At 38.3% G+C, this 20,691-nt stretch overlaps 1 protein-coding gene and 1 long non-coding RNA gene across 2 annotated transcripts in view; one reads left to right on the plus strand and one right to left on the minus strand.

The window, feature by feature from the left end:
- LOC142094406 (uncharacterized) lies at positions 1–20,049 on the plus strand. Its single transcript, XR_012677659.1, has 3 exons — positions 1–101; positions 15,855–15,904; positions 19,802–20,049. It is a non-coding gene; the product is annotated as an uncharacterized LOC142094406 (long non-coding RNA).
- The window catches only part of KCNK1 (potassium two pore domain channel subfamily K member 1), a 19,190-nt gene continuing 14,195 nt past the window's right edge, over positions 15,697–20,691 (minus strand). Inside the window, exon 3 of the mRNA XM_075176501.1 lies at positions 15,697–19,978. Coding sequence (XP_075032602.1) covers positions 19,707–19,978 — 272 coding nt within the window. The 3' untranslated portion in view covers positions 15,697–19,706. The remainder of the gene's footprint in view (positions 19,979–20,691) is intronic.

Genomic DNA, 20,691 nt, shown 5'->3' on the forward strand with positions numbered 1-20,691 from the left:
AAGGTGAAAAAATTGCTCTGAATATTGTGCAGATATCGAGATGATTGATCCCAGTGACAGTGCGCATCTCCTGTTCAGACCAACAACTGTAGAAATTGCAGGTCAGTTCAAAATTGGAAATTGGAAAATTGAGCATACGTTTGGAATACCTTGTAATCAAATTCTGACTCAACCTTCAATCATCATCATCACCATTTATTTATATAGCGCCACTGATTCTGCAGCGCTGTACAGAGAACTCATTCACATCAGTCCCTGCCCCATTGGAGCTTACAGTCTAAATTCCCTAGCACACAGAGAGAGAGAGAGACTGGGGTCAATTTTGATAGCAGCCAATTAACCTACCAGTATGTTTTTGGAGCGTGGGAGGAAACCGGAGCACCCGGAGAAAACCCACGCAAACACAGGGAGAACATACAAACTCCACACAGATAAGGCCATGGTCGGGAATTGAACTCATGACCCCAGCGCTGTAAGGCAGAAGAGCTAACCACTTAGCCACCGTGCTGCCCAATATTATATGCACAGTATAAGTAGATACAGGAAAATTACAATCAACTGTTTTTACAATTACAATCAACTAGATATCTATTTTAAAGGGTGTCTCACCGCAATAACTTATGTGTGTAAAATGAGACAGTAACACATAATTACCTTGTAACTACAGTTCAGCTACTGCCACTTATCACACTGCACAGCTTATGGGTCTTTACTGTAAGCTATTATACTTGAAGTGTATGACAGTTTCCAGGATCCCAGCTTCCATACACTCTTCTGTCATCTATTTATAATGGGTTGTACTATGATGTTACATCCAGGGAAGAAAAATAGTACAATTGATCCTGTAAAAAGGGATATAAGGGAAGATTCGAGTCCTGTGGTGTGAAAAATCAGTCAAAGAGGATATGATTATGCCAGCAATATCAAAGTTTGATGTAGGCATATTACCATAAGGGGTTCACTGGAACCTATGGTGACTGACTTTGTATATGCTATTACTACACCAATAAGAATCGGGGTGCTCCTTCTTTTCCACTTGGTGAGGTACTGGGCTTTGGTTATCCCTATAATATCCCATTGAGACGTACTTCACTATTATTACGTTTTCTTCTTTCCCTATCGATATGTATACTTGATGAGGATGAAAAGGTGACAAGAGAGAAGAGGAAACAGAAAGAAACATCTACTTATGGACTTTTGAAGTATAATTTGAGACTAATATTTATGTGACATATCTAGAGCTTGCTGTTTCAGCTTTTATATTATGATGTCACATTGTAATTCTGTAATTAAATGTTCTATATGATAGTATAGTACATTATAAGCAGCTATAGCTGGCAGGAGACTGCAAAAAGGCAAAACAAGGAAATCAATGAAATATTAGTGCTACAAAACCAAGAGCTGGTAGGGCTTTCCTCCTAATGCTCTAAGTTTTACTTGCATGGACTTAAAATGTCACAAACATCACTGACAATATTCAGAAATGTAAGAGCACATAGGAGGAATAAAATATAGGGCCAGATAATACCGTATTTCCCCAAGTATAAGACGCACCCCTGTATAAGACGCACCTTAATTTTGGGGCCCAAAATGAAAAAAAAAATGTATTACATAAAGACTTACAGCTCCGAGACTGTGGGAGGCGCCTGAAGGACCTTAAGGTCCTTTTGCCAATCAGCGAGGGCAAGCTGTGTGAAAACAGCCAGCGGAGACACGCTGTGTGAAGCAGCCAGTGGGGACACGCTGTGTGAAGCAGCCAGTGGGGACACGCTGTGTGAAGCAGCCAGCGGGGGACAAGCTGTGTAAAACAGCCAGCACGGACACGCTGTGTGAAGTAACCAGCGGGGACAAGCTGTGTGAAACAGCCAGCACGGACATGCTGTGTGAAGCAACCAGCGGGGACACGCTATGGGAAGCAGCCAGCGGGGACAAGCTATGTAAAACAGCCAGCACAGACATCCTGTGTGAAGCAACCAGCGGGGACACGCTGTGTGAAGCAGCCAGCGGGGACACGCTGTTCCGATTAGCGGGGACTTCTTTCTCACACCAGGTGCCGACTTCTTCATTAAGGTAAGTAGCGCTTGCAGTGTATAAGACGCACCTTTTTTTTAGACCCAAAATTTGGGGGGAAAAGGTGCGTCTTATACTTGGGGAAATACGGTATATAGTGGAACACTTATTTCTCTTGATTAAGGATATTGTTGTGGTGTCTTTATAAAATCTGACAGAGCCAAACGAAATGCGTCAGTATGCATCTACCATCCACCTGATCATCCAGGATTATGTTAATTTTCAAGAGAACGAACCAGGTCTATCAACGTTGTATACAAACTCTTATTCCATCTCTATTGCTCCATGCATTTGATAAAACTCATTCTGAACATCTTCCTCCTCATCGGCCATGGTACTGTCCTATTGACCTGCAGCCCGGCAAGACTCCTCCCTCGAGGGCATGTATATCCGCTGTCTCTTGCCGAGACACTAGCCTTGTCCAAATATGTTACATAAAATCTCCATCTTGGTCTCAACAGGCCCTCCACCTCTCTGGCCGGAGCAGGCTTCTTTTCCTTTAAAATAAAGAAGGGACATTACAGGCATGTATAGATTATCATTGGCTAAATGCGATAACAGTCAAGAACCGATATCCCATTCCGCTCATCACAGAACTCTTCGCCGTATTAAAGGAGCCAAGGATTTCACTAAAGTGGACCTTTGAGGGGCCTATAATCTTATTAGAATCAGATCCGGAGATAAATGGAAGATGGCCTTTAATACCCGTGATGGCAACTACAGGTATCTTGTAATGCCGTTCGGCTTATGTAATGCGCTTCCGTGTTCCAAAGTTTCATCAATGAGATTTTCAGGGATCTTCTCCATGTCTCTATAGTCGTTTACCTAGATGATAATCTTCTCTCAGGATATCTCCTCTCACCGTCTTCACGTAGCAGAGGTTCTCTCTAGGTTGCGCAGAAATCAACTCTTTTGTAAACTCGAAAAGTGTTTCTTCGAACTCCCACGGATGTCATTTCTTGGCTATATAGTCTCAGGCACTGGCTTCCAAATGGATCTCGATTGGCCCCTTCCACTCTGTCTCAAGCCCATTCAGCGTTTCCTAGGTTTCTATAGCTACTACAGACTTTTCATTAGAGGCTACTCTTCCATTGTGGCTCCCATTGTGTCACTCACTCGGAATGGCTTCAATCCTAAATCTTGGTCTACCGAAGACCGAGAAGCCTTTGAATTCCTAAAGAACACCTTCTCTAAAGCTCCTATCCTCTAACAACCAGACACCTCCTTACCATTCTTTCTGGAAATTGATGCTTCCAAGGTAGGCATTGGGGCCGCCCTCTCGCAATAGTCTCCTCTAAATTAATTTCACCCCTGTGCATTTTACTCCCGGAAATTCCTTCCAGCTAAAAATAACTATGCTATTGAAGACAAGGAGTTACTCGCCATTAAAGGGGCCTTAGGAGAGTGGTGCTATCTGTTAGAGGGAGCCTGACACCCTGTAACTATTTTTACTGACCACAAGAACTTGTTGTATCTTCAGTCTGCACAATGTTTAAATCCCTGACAGGCGCGATGGTCGCTTTTCTTTTCACTCTTTGATCTTCATATCACCTACAAACCTGGGGAGAAGAACAAAAGAGCTGATGCCTTGTCTCGCGCTTTCCTTCCCGATGCTAAGTCTGAAAATGTATCCTGCCACCCTATTTTGGATCCCAAGTGTCTCCTGTTCTTCCACCTTGGCCAAAACCCCTATGACTCCGCCTGGGAAGACATTTGTTTCTCCTGGTTTCCAGAAAAGGCTCCTGGCTTAGCTCCACTCTACTTGCTTCTCTGGTCACACTGGTACTCATAAAACTCCCGGAGTTACTGGTGGCCTGGCTTACGCACTGTGCAACACCTGCAACCAGCATAAGTCCCCCTGGCAGTCTCCTTCTGGTCACTTACTTCCATTACCCACTCAGGTTAAACCATGGACTCATATCAGCATGGACTTTATTACGGACCTTCCACCCATTGTAGAAAAGGAAAGAGAGAAAGTTGTATTGTAGGTGCACTAATACTTTCTAATGATCGTATTTTATTAATAAAATATAACTTTTATTGGTATAGGTTAAAATAAAGCGAAATATATATTAAAAGGAATAAAAATACTTGCTATCTGTTAGTATATTCCCTGTTAATGTTTGGACTTGTGCTGATCAAAATGGTAGTAGCATCACAGTAATTAGTTTAACCAGTATGCTTATTATTCATGACCACTCCTATTAAACCATTCCCATAGTATTATGTTAGGCTATAGCGCTGTTTATAAGTGCCAAGTATAATAATTAGCACATAGTATAGGATAATCTTAGAGGAAATGCATCATACGGGGAGTGTATTGCTAACTACCTATAAATACCACCGAACTGACTCTGGATATATCGGGGTATAGTTACAGCTGCCAGTTAAAGAGAAATCAGATAAACAGATAGCGAGGACGCCGACGCGCGTTTCGCTATGGTCTGCTTTGTCCAAGGCAAGCTGAGGCAATGATCTGACATCTCTTTTATACACTATGAGAGGTTCCTACCTAGTCACGTGATCGGAACTATGTCCAATCCAACTGTGTTATTTTGGAGGTGTGTGTTCGTCAGATACGCTGTCTTATATTTCAGCTATTTCAGCTATTAACACTCGTTTTTTATATATCTTCTTGGAATCAGTCTCTATCTTTGTTTATCACAAGGTATTTTAAGATATTCATTTAAAAGGGAAAGAAGAGAAGTTTCACTAGGCTCATCACTTTGGTGATCTCAGTATATTAAAGGGGTCATGTTTCCCCGTGATTTATTCATAGCTGGATTCAGTCTGGCTATATATCTTTTTAAGAGTATATCAAGTTTATTAAATGTTGTTTTTTCTCTATTTATCCAGTCTTTCCTTTGGATTATATTGAGTAGATACATATCTCTCTATTATGTATGGTGCTTATTTAGGTATGTTAAATATTTGTTAATTCTGATTTACCCAATTGATGTTTCTTTAACAGTTAGATTTTTAGATTCAAAATGTTTGGTGCTTTATGGCTATGAGATTCCACTTGCATTTTCTTATTGATTTTAGGTTATTTAAATTACAGTCTTATATTATTGATTGATAGGATATGTTATTGGTCCTGTCCTTTTACTATAAATTAATTCTATGAGTGACTAACTTTAAACTAACTTGTGTGTAATAAATTAAAAAGTGATAGATATGTGATTAGGGTTTATAGTAAAAATAAACATATTATAAGTGACTGACAAAAATTACTGTGTATACATTGATAGTGAGAAATATTATTACATGTGTCAGTTACTTCAAGTGAATATCATGATTTCATTGATCTTTTTTATTTTTTTATGTTTTTTATCTTTTATTATTTATTTTAAATTATTTTAATTTTTATTTCATTTTTATTTTTTACTATTTTTGTTTTGAAGTGATGTGAAAATAACTTAATATGTAAATATGTGAATTCAGGTTATTTTTATCCTAGATGTAAACAAGAACACCGGACCTTACCAGACCAACCACACACCCACATATGTGAGTATTAATATATTATAATGATAGAATCAGTCAATTTCTAAAGTTTGAGTTAATAAATTCTTTATTAGTTATTTATATGTTAATATCATTTGTAATTTGTTTTGAGTTATTTGGGTTTCTACAAGCTTTTATTTATATTCTATTGTCGTTCCCTAATATGTTGTATTGTGTTACACTTACAATCCCCACATGAAGAGAGTATATAAGGTTATATTTCATCGAGGTATACTTATTTTCCTTTATATATCTCTAGCTGATTGTTCAGAGAAAAACCATATAGTTATTGTTATCATTCAAGCCACCTGGGTGTACCGTTCCCATCTGAAAAATCATTTTGGTTTCTCTTTTGAGAAGTTCTTGTTTTATATTACCTCCTCTTATACCTAAATTTAGTTTTTCCATACCAAAGGCTGTCAGATCTTTGGGATTACTATTATGTATTTTGAGAAAGTGTTTGGCTACTCTTGTAATTGTTTTCATTTTTCTGGTATCCTGTTCGGCATTGCGAATATTTCCAATGTGTTCTAGAAGTCTCTGCTTGAAAGCTCGATTTGTCATGCCTATATACATCAGGTTGCAAGTACATTTCAAACAGTAGATTACGCCTTGTGTGTCACAGTTTATAAAGGTATTTATTTTGTGACAATGATTATATTTGTCAGTAAATTCTTTAGTTTTTTTAGTATATTTACAGGCTTTACATTTTCCACAGGGATAAAATCCTGTGGTGTGATGAATAGTGCCTATTTGTTTGAATTTTTCCTGAAAGTGGCTATGCACTAATATATCTTTTAAATTTTTAGATCTTCTCCAGCTTATAGCTATATTTTCTCTGAGAATTTTATTGAGATCTTGATCCAATTTCAAAATGTGGCTGTGTTTTTGTATGATTTTATCTATTTCTTTCCACTTATTGTTAAAAGTACCTATAAATCTAATTTGTTCTGTTTCTTGATCACTTTTTGTCTTTTTCTGGAAGATTAATTCTTCCCTTTTCATTGATTTGGCTGATCTGTATGATTTGCCAATCAATTTATTGCTATATCCTCTTTTTAGCAGTCTTTCACTTAGTTCATTTGCCCTTTTGTCAAAAATTTCTGAATCGCCACAATTTCGTCTTATGCGTAAAAATTCTCCTTTGGGTATGCTTTTTATTGTAGGTGGGAAATGTGAACTAGATGCATGAAGTATACTGTTCGTAGCTGTATTCTTTCTAAAATTATCTGTTGTTAGTTCTTTTTGGTCGTTAATGATTATGGTTGGGTCTAGGAAATTTATTTTATCCATTTTAATTTCAAAGGTAAGTCTCAGATTGATTTCATTCTTGTTGAGATGATTAACAAATTCTATGAAGGTTTCTTTTCGTCCCTCCCAAATTATAAAAATATCATCGATATATCTCAGCCAAACTGAGATATATTGTGTGTAGATATCATTTTCCTCGACAAAAACCATTTTTTGTTCCCACCAACCCAGGTATATGTTGGCATAAGTTGGGGCACATGTTGTCCCCATGGCAGTACCTCTCACTTGTAGGAAGAATTGGTTGTTGAATGTGAAATAGTTGTTTGTCAGGATGAATTCCAAAAGAGATAGAAGAAAGTAATTGTGATCATTTTTGACTTTGGTTTCTAGAAATTGTTTCACTGCTTTTATACCCATGGAATGTTCTATGCTAGTATATAATGATTCAATATCACAGGTACATAACCAGGTGTTTTCATTTACTGTGATATTTTCAATTTTGCTTAGAACATCTAATGTATCACGTACATAGGAGGGTAGGGTATATACAAATTCTCTTAGATATTTATCCACGTATATACTGGCTTTTTCAGTCAGGTTATCGATACCCGAGATGATTGGTCTACCCGGTGGTTTTTTCTCATTTTTATGAATTTTGGGGAGTACATAAAATGTCGATGTTTTAGGGTTTTCTACCCATAAAAATTCATAATCTTTATTAGTAATATAGCCGTTATCCAAAGCCTCCTTTATTAGATTTTGGTAGTTCTTTAGAATTACATTTGTGGGATTATTGCTTAGTTTTCGATAGCATTTAATATCATTTAATTGTTTGTATATCTCTCCCTTATAGTCTGTTATAGGCCAGATCACAATGTTGCCGCCCTTATCTGAGGGTTTAATAACGACATTATTCCATTCACTCATTTCTTTTAGTATTTTTCTCTCTTCAAAAGTTAAATTATTACTCCCTTTTTGTGTGGAAGTTGTTAGTGTGTCCAGATCTTTGGATACCAGTTCCATATATATCATAATTTCTGGACAGATCATGGGGTTAGGACAGAAAGTAGATTTCTTTTTAATTTCCGGGTTTTTGTCCACATTCTGACTGGGATTCGTGCCTAGTAATGCTTCTCTTTGTAATTCTTCAAGAGCAGAGATTATATCGTGTTCTTGTGTATCAAACTGAGACATTGGCATTGTTAAAGATACATCTTGTTTTTGAGATGATAGAGTATCTAATGTAGTGTCTACTGTAATTTCTTCTCTTTTACAGAAGAACTTTTTTAAAAGTAATTTTCTCCCAAATAGATGGAGATCTTTTTCTACTTCAAATCTATTCATATTATTAGTTGGTGAAAAAGATAACCCTTTCGAGAGTACGTTTATTTGGGTTTGTGTGAGTGGTTGATCAGATAAATTAATAATTTTCAATGCATTGTCCAAATTGTCTGTTTCTTCTAGTATTTTGGTTTCCTTCTCTGTCTCTGTTGATTTCCCTCCCATTCTCTTATTTCTCTTTTTCTTCCTAGCCCTTCTCGTTTTCTTATGTCCGTACCTTCTTCTACTGATCTTATACTTTTGCCTAAAAAATTAATGTGTTGAAGAGATTGAGTGGCTCTATTGACATTCGGGGTTTCTGATGTTTCCCCGTCAGATGTTTCTGTTTCTGAGGTGGAGTATCCTCGCATTGTGTCTTTTCTAAAGGGCTGTCCTTTTTTCTGATTCCATCTAAATATGTTTTTCTGTTCAAAATCATATTGGTCACGTGCAAATTTTCTCTTTTTCTTGTCTTTTACTATTTCTTCTATCTCTCTAACCTCTTTTTTGTATTTTTCATATGTTTTTTGGAATTTATCCAGACTTTCATATTCTTTCAATTTCTCACCTAATTGTGATATATCATTAGTTAGCTTTACAAGTTTTGTCTCATCATCTTTAATCAAGATCTTTATAAGATCATGTGAGCATCTGAGTAGTGTTTGTTCCCACTCTTCTTTCAATTGTGGGGTAGCTAGCTCATATGATGGATAAATTCTTGGTCTAAGACCTCGGGGTACTAAATTTTGTTTGATATAGTTTTCAAAAGTAATCTTGTTCCAGAATGTTTTAGTTTCTTTTATTAACAAGTGTTTTAGGTCTATTAGATCATCCATCCAATGTTGTTGGGATGTTTCACTAGTATATGATATATTGAATAGATTTTCCAAGTTATCATTTCGATTGTCTTGCCTCTGGCTTAAGTCTTGTCTTATATTAAAAGTGGTCATTATTGTTAAATATTAGATAATTTGGCGATTATACAATTATATATTAGGTGTTAGAGATATGACTAGAGGACCTTCCACCCAGCAAGAAATTCAACACCATTTGGTTAGTGGTCGATCGATTGTCTAAAATGGGCCATTTCATGCCGCTCATCGGTCTTCCTTCCCTGCCAGTCATGGCTCTACATTTCATTAAGGAGATTTTCCACCTACATGGTTGTCCTTCAGAAATAGTTTCGGACCGAGGCATCCAGTTTGTGTAAAAGTTTGGGAGCACGATGTAGACTCCTTGGAATTCAGCTGAACCTATCATCCTCATATCATCCACAATCCAACGGACAAACCGAGGGAGTCAATCAAGACTTGGAGACTTTTCTCAGGATGTAGTCATCTGCCAATTAGGATAACCGGGCTGATCTCCTACCTTGGGCTGAATATGCGCACAACAATGCCTTCCATGAGTTCACCTGTGTCACCCTTCTCAGTCGTTTATGGGCACATCTGTCGTTTACCAAATTTTCTTCCCTCCATCTTACCCAGGTACCTACTGTTAACTCACTGCAGTAAAAAGTATCTTCCATTTGGAACCAAGTAAGGAAGTGTCTTAGAAAATCTTACAAGCGTTACAAATTCTCGGCTGACAAGAAGCGTCTAGCAATTCCTGTCTTTAAAGTAGGGGATAGAGTATGGCTTTCCACCAAAGTATTTGCCTGAAAGTTCCCTGTATGAAACTTGCCCATCGTTTCATTGGTCCTTATACTATTTCATAAGTCTTCAACCCTATCTGTGTTAAATTATCATTACCAGCCTCCCTTTGTATCTAGAAATTCCTTTCACATTTCCTTGTTAAAACGGCTAATTGTTAATCGATTTTCCTCCGCCCATACCACATCCACCATTCCCAAGGTCAAACAAATATTGGACTCCAAATTCTATAATGGTGGCCTAAAATATTTGGTAGATTGGAAAGGTTTCGGTCATGAAGAGCATTCCTGGGTCCGCGCTGCAGACATCAATGCACCCTAGCTGCTGAAGAGATTTCATAAGAAGTTCCCCACAAAACCCAACTCTATGCGTGCAGCGCACACCTTTAAAAGGGGAGGAGGGGGGGTACTGTCACGCACTGGGCATTTGGCTTCCATAACCAAAGCCCACGCACTTACTTGCCCCCCGCAGCGCTCCGTCCTGGCCACTCGCCATCATCTCTTCGTATTTGTACATGCTTAGACCCGATCTGCTTATTCTCTCTGTTGCCTCCTCATTGGCTGGCTAATTTGGCTACAAACATAATAGGCACTTCCATCAGCAGCTCAGTACCTGTTCTTTAGTTGCCTACCCTAGGTGCTAGACGTGGCTCCTTTCATCTTTCTCCTGCTTGATTTCTACCTCTCCTGGGATTCAGCTGTCCGCAGACCATTATACCTCCTGTGTATTCTCCACCATCCCAGTGGTAAACCTGCCGTCCTCAGACTGATTCATCTCAGGTGACAACTCTACCGTTCCAGTAACATATCTACCTTAACTCGCTCGCACCGTAGTCGGTGTCCTATTACTGTTCGTTTCAGCGACTTCCCTATAGGTCTCGCCTGGAACTCCCAGTAAGGGCAGAGGCAGCAAAGACCAAACCACTTTGCGATGGACCCTGGTGAACACCATCTGCCCATTATATTCCCGCCTTACTGGAAGTAGTGCTAAATTGGACACACCAAAGATCCAAGGCTATAGAACCATGACACAATGTTACTTTCTGGGGTTCCCGATTAGATTCCGTTGGGAGGGTGAGTTCAGAGTATATAGTGGAGATTGAACAGGACGTGGATCCTCTATGCAGGGACAGCGTCTCAAACATGTTGCATGGGCCGTGATTCATGATTTAACAGAGGTATGGAGATTGCGTATCAGCAGATACTGGTAGAAGTACCTAGTTGGGATATCTAAAGCCATTTGGATGTCTGTGATTTGAGAAGTGAGAGTGGAGCGGGTATTTATCATGCATATTACGGGTTTGGTCCCATTCTGATCCTTGTGTACATGGGTTTACCGTGGTTACTCCTATCTGTTGTACAGCCTGGCATCCCTCTATTCTAGGACGCCACCTTGCCAAGTATTCTGCACATGAACAACCCGGGAAACTTTTAAAACCTCAGCTCCACGGTGATAGGACGATCACCAGCTAGATCACTTTATAAGGGTCCTCCTCCTTTCTATGGGTGTCAGATCAGATCTCCCCATCTGATTGGAAGCATCTTCTCGGACTCCTGTCCGTGCTCATATTTACCCTGCTCTGGTCTTCGCGAGTTAGGCCTTTCATTCTTTGGCTGTAGCTTCACTCATCGTCGGTCCTGTTCCAGAGTTATAACACCTGTGTGGATCTCAGTGCTTCTGCTCCCCGCAGTTCAACGCTCACAGCAATACCTGTTCAGCTTACTCCGCAGTTAAGTCCTGTGACTAGAATGCTTCGCTCAGTATTTGTCCTGTTCCTGAATTACTACACTAATGTATACCTCAGTCCTTCTGAGTCCTGCAGCTCATCGCTGCACAGCCTCATCGTTCAGCTTATTCTGCTGTTAAGACCTGTGACTATACTACATCGCACAACATCTGTCCTGTTCCCAAATTCCCATACACCTGAGGCTACATTGCATTATGCTTTATAGTTACTTTGTGGTTTTCTGAATTATCTGCTCTGCGACCCCTCGAGGACCGTGACCTGCGGTTGAGAGCACCCAAGACCATATTACCTTGCTGGAATCCCTGGTGAATACCTCTCCTCTGTTAGACTTCGCACCTCTCTGGGGGTAAGCTGTCACTCAACAAGAGATCAAGACCATTCCAACTATCTGGCTTTCGGGACAGTAATAGCATTTAGATAGCAATATCCTCAGGTGTGCCACAGGAAGAGAGTGGAGGATAACTGACCTGGCTGGAACTCTGGAGAAATGAACAGGTGAATTATTGGTGAGGAGTGAGTGGAGAAACCATATCACAGAGATGAAGAATCCCAATTTGCTAAGGAGTAGGCTACCACTGGATGAGTGAAGACCTGGTTTGGGCGACGAGCTCGCAGGAGCCAGAGGAGGGTAGCAGGGGTGAATAAACCCAGACCTTCAGCCCCAATAGACACCCATACCTTAGAGGCCATAGGACCACACCATAAGACACATTGAGCAAGATAGGCAGATAGGTAATAACATTTGAAATTTGGGATACCAAGGCCACCACCCTGAGAAGACCACTGGAGGATGTTTGCCCACACTGTGTGTATCTTATGATAGCAGGCTTATAAATGGAATCACATAACTTTTATCATAACACTTGTATCAACCTTATTATCAGACAGTATACAGTATGGAGACTTAAAAACATCTAATTTCTTTCAGTCCTTGTACAAACAATAAAATATGATACCTCTCACTTCTTTATACAACATGCATAGGTGTGCCAAAAAATACCTTGGACAAAGTTCTTAAAACAACTTTTTCTATTTGATCTCTCTATGAATTATGAAATGGAGCAAAGCAAAATGTTTCAATGTTCAGCTGAATGTGTGTAAACATTTCCCAATGGCGATAAATGTGTGCGCTTGTGTTCATAAATTTTACAAAAGTTCGGCTTTTTGATGGTATAGTCTTACAGAGATGATGGGTGTGAGGGGGGTCTTGATCTATCTAGTTTAAGATCTAGCATAGTATTAAAGTCCCCCTCTATAAGCATTTCACCCTTACTACTGTGGGCTAATTTCTGTTCTAAGGAGAGAAAGAAAGATGCTTGATTTTCATTAGGGCAACAAATATAACCGGGAGATTATTCACAGTAGCAGAGAGTAAAAGTTATCTCCCCAATCTATCTATGAATACTTCATCCTGTTTGAAATGGAGAGCATAAGTAATGGGAGTCGTCACCCCTCTTTTTTACCCCTCTGGAATCACATGCATGGAAGGTGGCAGAATACCTCTTAGAAAAAAGTTTGGAAAGATTATTCTCAGAAAATTGAGTCTCCTTTAGAAGACCATCCCCCATTAGCTGCTTTAAGAAATAGGACAATTATCTTTCAAAACATGTTAAAGTAAATTAGCAGATTCAGAAAAAAAAAAAAAAGAAATAAAACATTAGACTCTTCTGGACTGTCAAGAGCAAAGGGGGTTCACACAATATAATAATGTGTTCTTCTGTCTAATGTCCTTGTTAGAATACTGTCCATACTAAGAAAGCATTAATCATTAGGCTATTTAAATTCCTATTTGTCCATATAGGGTGCATTGCCTATCACTACAGACCACAAATACAGCTGAATTGAACCATTGCATTATAAACATAGAGCTTAAAATGAATGGAAATGCTTATATCAGCAAGTGTGCATTTTATATGGTATTGTCTGTGGTTATCCTTTCTACAGGAAAATTACTGGACATTTATGTCTAAATATACCCAATGAAATAAGTCACCCTTTATTAATTTAAAGCATATTTTTTCATATATCCATTTGATTTTGGCCTCATCACTGAAATATTTATAACCCCTAGAACAGTGGTTCCCAAACTGTGTGCCACGGCTCCCCGAGGTGCCACGGCGATCTCACAGGGGTGCCGCGGCCAGGGCCGGTGGTAAGCAAGGCGGGGGACTACTTGGTAATTATTTTGGCTTAGGGGTGCCTTGAAAAAATTATTGAGACCCCAAGGGTGCCTCGAAGTGAGAAAGTTTGGGATCCACTGCCCTAGAAGATAATTTTTAAGATATTGACCTAGATATTACAAAGGTAAAGGTAACCATTATATTTATATGACCTGAACACAGTTCTGCTAACTATGTCCATAACAGTAGATTTGAAGGGAACGATAGGTAAGCCACATTTTTGGATATACAGAGTAATATAAATAATTATGTTGTAGAAACATTGTTGTTACTTGACTATGAACTGATGGTAGAGGGTTGCACCAGGCCCAGCGCCATTTGGCTTACTTATAAACCAGAGTTGGAAACCAACCCCGCTCAAACCAGTGGTACAGGTACAAGAACCCCTGAGCTTCAGCAAACAAAGTCATATTCTGAATGGAACGAGGTGTATAGTTTTTCAGAATATGATGTATCAAAGGAGGGCCAGAACTGAGGTCACACTCTTAACAGAGCCCACATAGGATAATTTGAGATAAACCGGATAGGAGCCAGTATTGTATGTGCCTTGGTTTGTAAAATTAGATATTTTTTTTTACCTCCTTTAGAACAGTAGTAGGCCCAATACTGGAGATTAATTTGTGTGAACCGTGCGTGGGCAGATCAATAGAATACTATGTGCTCAGCAAATGTCTGTGCACTGGATCTGGGTCTTCTGAGTCTAAAGTACTACTGGTGTCTTCTGCTTGATGAACACTGGCAATATTTCAGCTTTGTCAAAGTGTATTGACGAACTGCAATAGGCCTGATGCAACACCTGATGACCTTAGTGGCAAGAATATTAAGTCCACAGCGGGTAATTGGATATGAACTACCACAGAGGATATTAATATTTTCATATTTTTATTGGCAAATAGGTGAAGATTGAAGGAGCTTCCTTGCATATTATCTTCATTTAGTAGTCAGGCCATGTTCCCTGAATTGACTTTTAAGACAGATTTTAAAAGGCATTCACACTTTTAGCTTGGAATGAACAAATGTAAATATTGTAGAATAATACAAATATAATGATAAAGAAGCCACACTAATGACCTGAGAAGAGACAACTTTGCTGAAGCTCAGGGGCTCTTGTAGCTGTACCACTGGATTAAATCTTCAGAATATAGTGTGTGGAAAGCTTTATAACACAGCTGCAAACAAAACCCCACAAGATTTTATCCATAGATATCACATACATTTACAAATGTTAAATTTAATTGTAAATTTAAATTATAAACAATTTCATCCTACAATTAAAATGTATATAAATTTTGATTGATGAATGAATCCAATCATATCAGCATAACACATTGATTTGCAAGGAAAACAAATAATATAGAACACATAGAGGGTTATTTAACATTACTCAAAAGTGTAACTCTCCTCAAAACCATATCAACCAATCAGACACTTGCTTTTGTTTTCTAACTTGTACTAAACAAAGAAGTGCTAATTGCCAATTGGTTGCTGTGACCTCAGTGCATATTTTGTACCTTTGAGAATATTTTATACCTAAATGCGGCTACCATTTGAGCAATATTCATAAATAATACTCCGATTTTTATTCTGAGGACACCATAATAAAAATGTAGAATTTGATAACTGGTATAAATATAAAAATGAAAGTATAAATCAAATATAAAAAAATAAAAAGGCTATGCATATTGCACATTTTCATTCATTACTTGGTTATTTTAATGTTGCATTTCTATGCTTAGATAAAAACTAAGTGCAAAAAATATATTTGTTTACAAATAAAAAATATTTTGTTCAAAACATCTCTATGATAAATTTATTAAATATGCAGATTATGTTTTTTTAAAGGGATTAGAACCCCGTCTCATACCTACATTTATCATGATGCATCCGGGGCTGGAAAGTAGATATCTCAGGGGTAGCCTGTGAGCCCATTATGGAATCTGTGAATCCAACCCTGGGACACCCTCTTCTGTAAGTTATCTCCCTCTGTTTTCCAGTCTTATGGCCACATCATGATAAATGTTGCAATGCTTCCGGGGATTTCCTACCAATTTAAAACCTAAAGTGAGTTCTATGCTCATGAATTGTATAACAGCAATTTTTTTCTTGTTTTACCTTGAACATTCACAGAAAATCATATATTACCTGACTTCATGGTACACAGAACAAATGCATAACAGGTAATGTTAAAGCAGATTGTTACATATGAAAATACATTTAAACTAAGAAAGATTAACCTGTCATAATATATAGCCAGGCATTTTAAACAAGTGTTGCAAGCTAAAATAAACAAAGCTTACAAAAAACTAGGAAGGAGCTGGGGGCTTCAGGTGAAGTCTAGAAGGGCCGAATGCAGTCCTATGGCCGTTTGTTGACAATCACTGTCCTACACCACATAGCAAATAAAAAGGTTTCCCCATGCAGGGCAAACTTCATGGTTCGGAACATATTTTGCATACAATGAACCCAGTAAAATGCTGGGAAGTCACATTGTCCCTTTCTATAACGTGAAACAAAACAAAAATGTTGCGTTAGTGGATGGAACAATGCCAACTGTTCCAGACATAGTGCAGCAAATCATTTTCCGTATCATTGGCTCAATAATGGGTTTAAGAAACAAAACTAGTCCAAAAATTGAATCGGGGGGTGTCACGCATCTCTACATGTAAGATACACAAGTGTAGTATTTAACAATTGTCTACATAACACTCATTCCTATGTGACATGTCATAGTGTAACAGTTTCAAGTTTATAATGTCACCATCAAGTTTATTTATTTACATATCATTCAAGTGTCTGATAATTCAAGGGAGTCAGGATGTTCCAAATTATTGCATCAAAATATTTACAATATTAATATCCTACAATACAGTGCACATTATTGTGAGGTACATTGGAAATACTTTTCTAAAGCAAAGTGCAGAAATGAGGGAACAGTCACTTTTCTGCTTGTATAATATATTTATGTATTGTTGCATCAGAAAAAGGTTTGCACTATTATCGTAGATTTGTAAGGTACCACACTGCTCCGCGGCGCCGTACAGTAGGGAAAACAGTACATACGTAAAACAGTGACATACAAGGTAGACAAAATAAATGCAGACATAAAAACAAAGGGTATGAAGGACCCTGCTCATATGAGAGCTTACAGTCTAAGTGGAAGAGGGCACAGCTGATACAAAAGAAGCAAATGTGGCTTAGAGTGGAGATTGGGACAGTTGTGAGGGTGTATTCGAGTGAATAGTATTATCGAGGATAAGGTCACCTCTGAAAAAACATAAATAGATGGGTTTTCAAGGAGCATCTAAAGATTTGAAGGCTGTGGGAAAGATTGAGCGTGGTAAGGAATTTCGTAAGTGGGGAGCAGCACAGGAGAAGTCTTTTAGGCGGGAGTGAGAGGTGGTTACCAGAGAAGAGACAAGGCTCAGGTCAGAGGTAGATCTAAGAGGGCGGGAAGGAGATTATTTTAATATGAGGTTTTAGATGTATGAAGTGGTGGTGTTGAGAGCTTTTGTAGGTAAGGGTGAGTAATTTTAACTGGTTTCTGGAGGACACACGGAGGCAGTGTAGGGATTTGCAAAGTGGTGCAGCAGATGTGGAGTGGTGAGAGAGAAAAATCAGTCTTGCAGCAGCATTTAGGATGGATTGAAGTGTGGCTATATGGGTGTCAGGAATGCCAGACAACAGGAGGGTGCAATAGTCAAGACAGGAGATGAGGAAATGGATAAGAGTTTTGGTAGCATGTTGAGTAAGAAAAGGGCGTATTCTGGCAATGTTTTAAGGTGAAGTCGACAGTGATCAACAGTGTCAAAAACAACAGAGAGGTCCAGGAGAATGAGTATGGAGAAATGACTCTTAGGGCTAGATTTACTACGCTGCGGGTTTGAAAAAGTGGGGATATTGCCTATAGCAACCAATCAGATTCTAGCTTTCATTTATTTAGTACCTTCTACAAAATGACAGCTAGAATCTGATTGGTTGCTATAGGCAACATCTCCACTTTTTCAAACCCGCAGCTTAGTAAATCTAGCCCCTAGACTTTGCAGTAAGTAGATCATTGCATGGAGAGAAGTCCAGATTGTCATTAAATAAGATTTGTAGTAAATCCCCTACCTTTCCTTTAATATTACTTTGGTGGGGGTCTTCACCATTCGCTGTACTTTACAGGGTTCCAGCAATCTCATATAGAGAAAGACCTCAGCTGTTCAGTTTCAGCGTTGCTCTCTCCATATCAGGAAGGGTCTGATGCCGCAACACAAAGCTTTAATCATATTGTTAAACATATTCCTATATACAATAATCCTCTGCTATATGTTTATATTCTACAAAAATACTTTATAAACAACATGCATTAAAAAATAAATTATACTAATAAAAATGCCAGACCATTCAAACAAGTTATAAGTTTGTATGCCAAGCTCTCTGACACACAATGCAAAATGGAGAATTTTGATTTGCAATATATATTTGTCAAAATCAATCTTACTTGTATGTTGCAAATAAATTCCCTTTCTATCTGCAGCATCTAAAATAGCATTTACAAAAGGGGTCATTTTATCAAAGTCACAATTTTTGAACTTTACAGGGTAAGGTTGATAAATGCCAAATTGTTTCTGAAGACTGGTGATGCCAATTTAATAAAGGTTGATTCACATTCCTTTGCTGGTAGTGCAATTAACTTGTCACAGTGGATGCAGACATTCTGCAGGGTGAACCAATATTGAGCCAATCAATTCACTAGAGGCATCACTGAGGCATGAGGCACTGAGCAATATAATGTGTGAATTAGAGCAGTCATATATAGCAAGGTCTCTTTAAAAGGAATGACAGACAATAGGGATATTTAAAGATACTGTGTTACCCTATACTGCTCTATGAAATAATATACATGTCCTCCCTGCTCTTGGCTGACCTAAGCTTGGTTGTCCTGGTGAATTGTAGTCACGTGAAGTTAAGACATTAATCTCACAGCAGCTATTATTCGTTTTGTGACTCGTACTCTGATACAAAATATATTTTTAATTGCTTTGTAGTGACACATTCTCCATGAACTTCAGTTGATAAATAGCCTAATTAGTTCTAAGTGTAACCTCATTAAACAGAATTAAATTCAGACTAGAAAGGCAGACACTGAAGTACTGAGAGGGTTCCTTGAAAATGTTTAAATGATTTTTCCTCTGTGATTTTCATGCATTGCACTGTTACCAATACAATCCATTGTAAAGCAATTAACACTTATTTTCTCAATAGTCCTAAAGGTTCATTGTTCAGCTTAGTGGAAACAAAGTAAAAAAAAAAAAACTAACAGTTGTCTTGTCCTGTAAGGAAAGGAGGTGGAGATGGGGATGTTCCACCTCAATTTTCATACTCGCTTAATTTCAAACTCAGAGTAGAAGCAACTTTTATAAAGTTATTTTTCAACCAGAAGGCAACAGAAATTGGAGCAATAACAACTTGCAAATCCTATTGTCAACTGGAAGATGTTGATTAAATATAAATTTGGATATTCCGTTTAAAACTAATACTAACAAAAATATTGATATTAAAACAGCTGTAATAAATAATAACATTTTTATTTTACACTTAATTGCAAGGTGAAAATGTTTATATTTAACAGTAATATTTTTTAAAAAGTCCATCCTACACTGTCACGGAAAATAATTTGGTGTTTAACATTCATGTTAAAGATTATGTTAGCTCACACTTGTATATATGATTTTCTTTCAGTTTGCTCCATGCAGCCTTTTCTCCCAGGGTTTTTTGGTTTATCTCACACACTTGGCTGAAAACCAGGACTGTGTGACAATGCAGTGGGGAGGGAGTGTGTGAATGGGAGGACCAGTCTTTGCTTTTATGGAAGCAGGATTTTTACAAATGTTTCCCCAAATACCATGACTTTGATAAACAGACCCATTTGTGCAACAATTGTGATAACAATTAAAATAGAGGTATATTCTCATGAGCAGAGAGTTTCAAACAACTTTACTGTTCATTGTTTAAAGGGCTCTCACCAGTGTAATTAACCACCGGCTGAAGAGCCACAAATGGTTCGCTTAATTTATGTTCATCTTTTAAAGAAGCGGCCTGGTCTGAAATGGAAGAGAAAGCCAACTGGTCATGTTCAATTATATTATCTTGATCCTCGTCCTTGTTTTTCTTCACGTGGAAGAGTTTACGGAAAGTCTTCAGCTGCTGAAGTTCACAAAATGTTTCAAGGACAACAAGCATCGCGATGAGGCCAATTATCAAGTAACCTGTTGAAAAACAAAGCTCAAATTAATATGGTTGAGGTTTATTTAAATAAAATTTTACATTCAAATTACAATTCCTTAAAGGCATTCTTAACTGAAAAAAAAAAACCTAAAAATTAATTTTCCATATTCTAATGCCAACAGAATTTATATAGTAGTTTTTCCTGAAATACTGACCATCTTAAGCGGTTTCATTCTGGACTGTGATGGCTGGGAACACTACAGACCAGGGTTTCCCAAACCCAGTCCTTAGGGCTCCCTAATAGTGCAGGTTTTCTGGATCACATGTGACATAATTAGGACCACCTGTGGATCTGTTACAATGTGTCAGTCAGTAATGAATACACCTGTGCTCCAGCAAGGAGATATGGAAAACCTGCACTGTTAGGGAGCCCTGAAGACTGGGTTTGGGAAACCCTGCTACAGACCATTTGTCTGCTGATGACTGTACAACGCTTCTATTTGACAGTGGTCTTCAGTTGCACCTTCTCAGAGTTCCTTTGTTACAGTTATGTGACAGCACATTGCAGTGCACGGTGCTAATTAAAGAGTAACACAACCGGAAAACAAAAACTAGGAATTCCATCAAATGAGAAGATATGGTAGGGTCCCAAGGCTGTGTTTGAACACTGTGCTGTCACATCTAGAAAAGAGCGGCGTTCATAATAATAGGTCACTCACTCACATAGTGACATATGTGGTAAAAGGAAACCGCT

The sequence above is a fragment of the Mixophyes fleayi genome, chromosome 6, assembly GCF_038048845.1.
Source record: "Mixophyes fleayi isolate aMixFle1 chromosome 6, aMixFle1.hap1, whole genome shotgun sequence".
NCBI classification, from domain to species: domain Eukaryota; kingdom Metazoa; phylum Chordata; class Amphibia; order Anura; family Limnodynastidae; genus Mixophyes; species Mixophyes fleayi.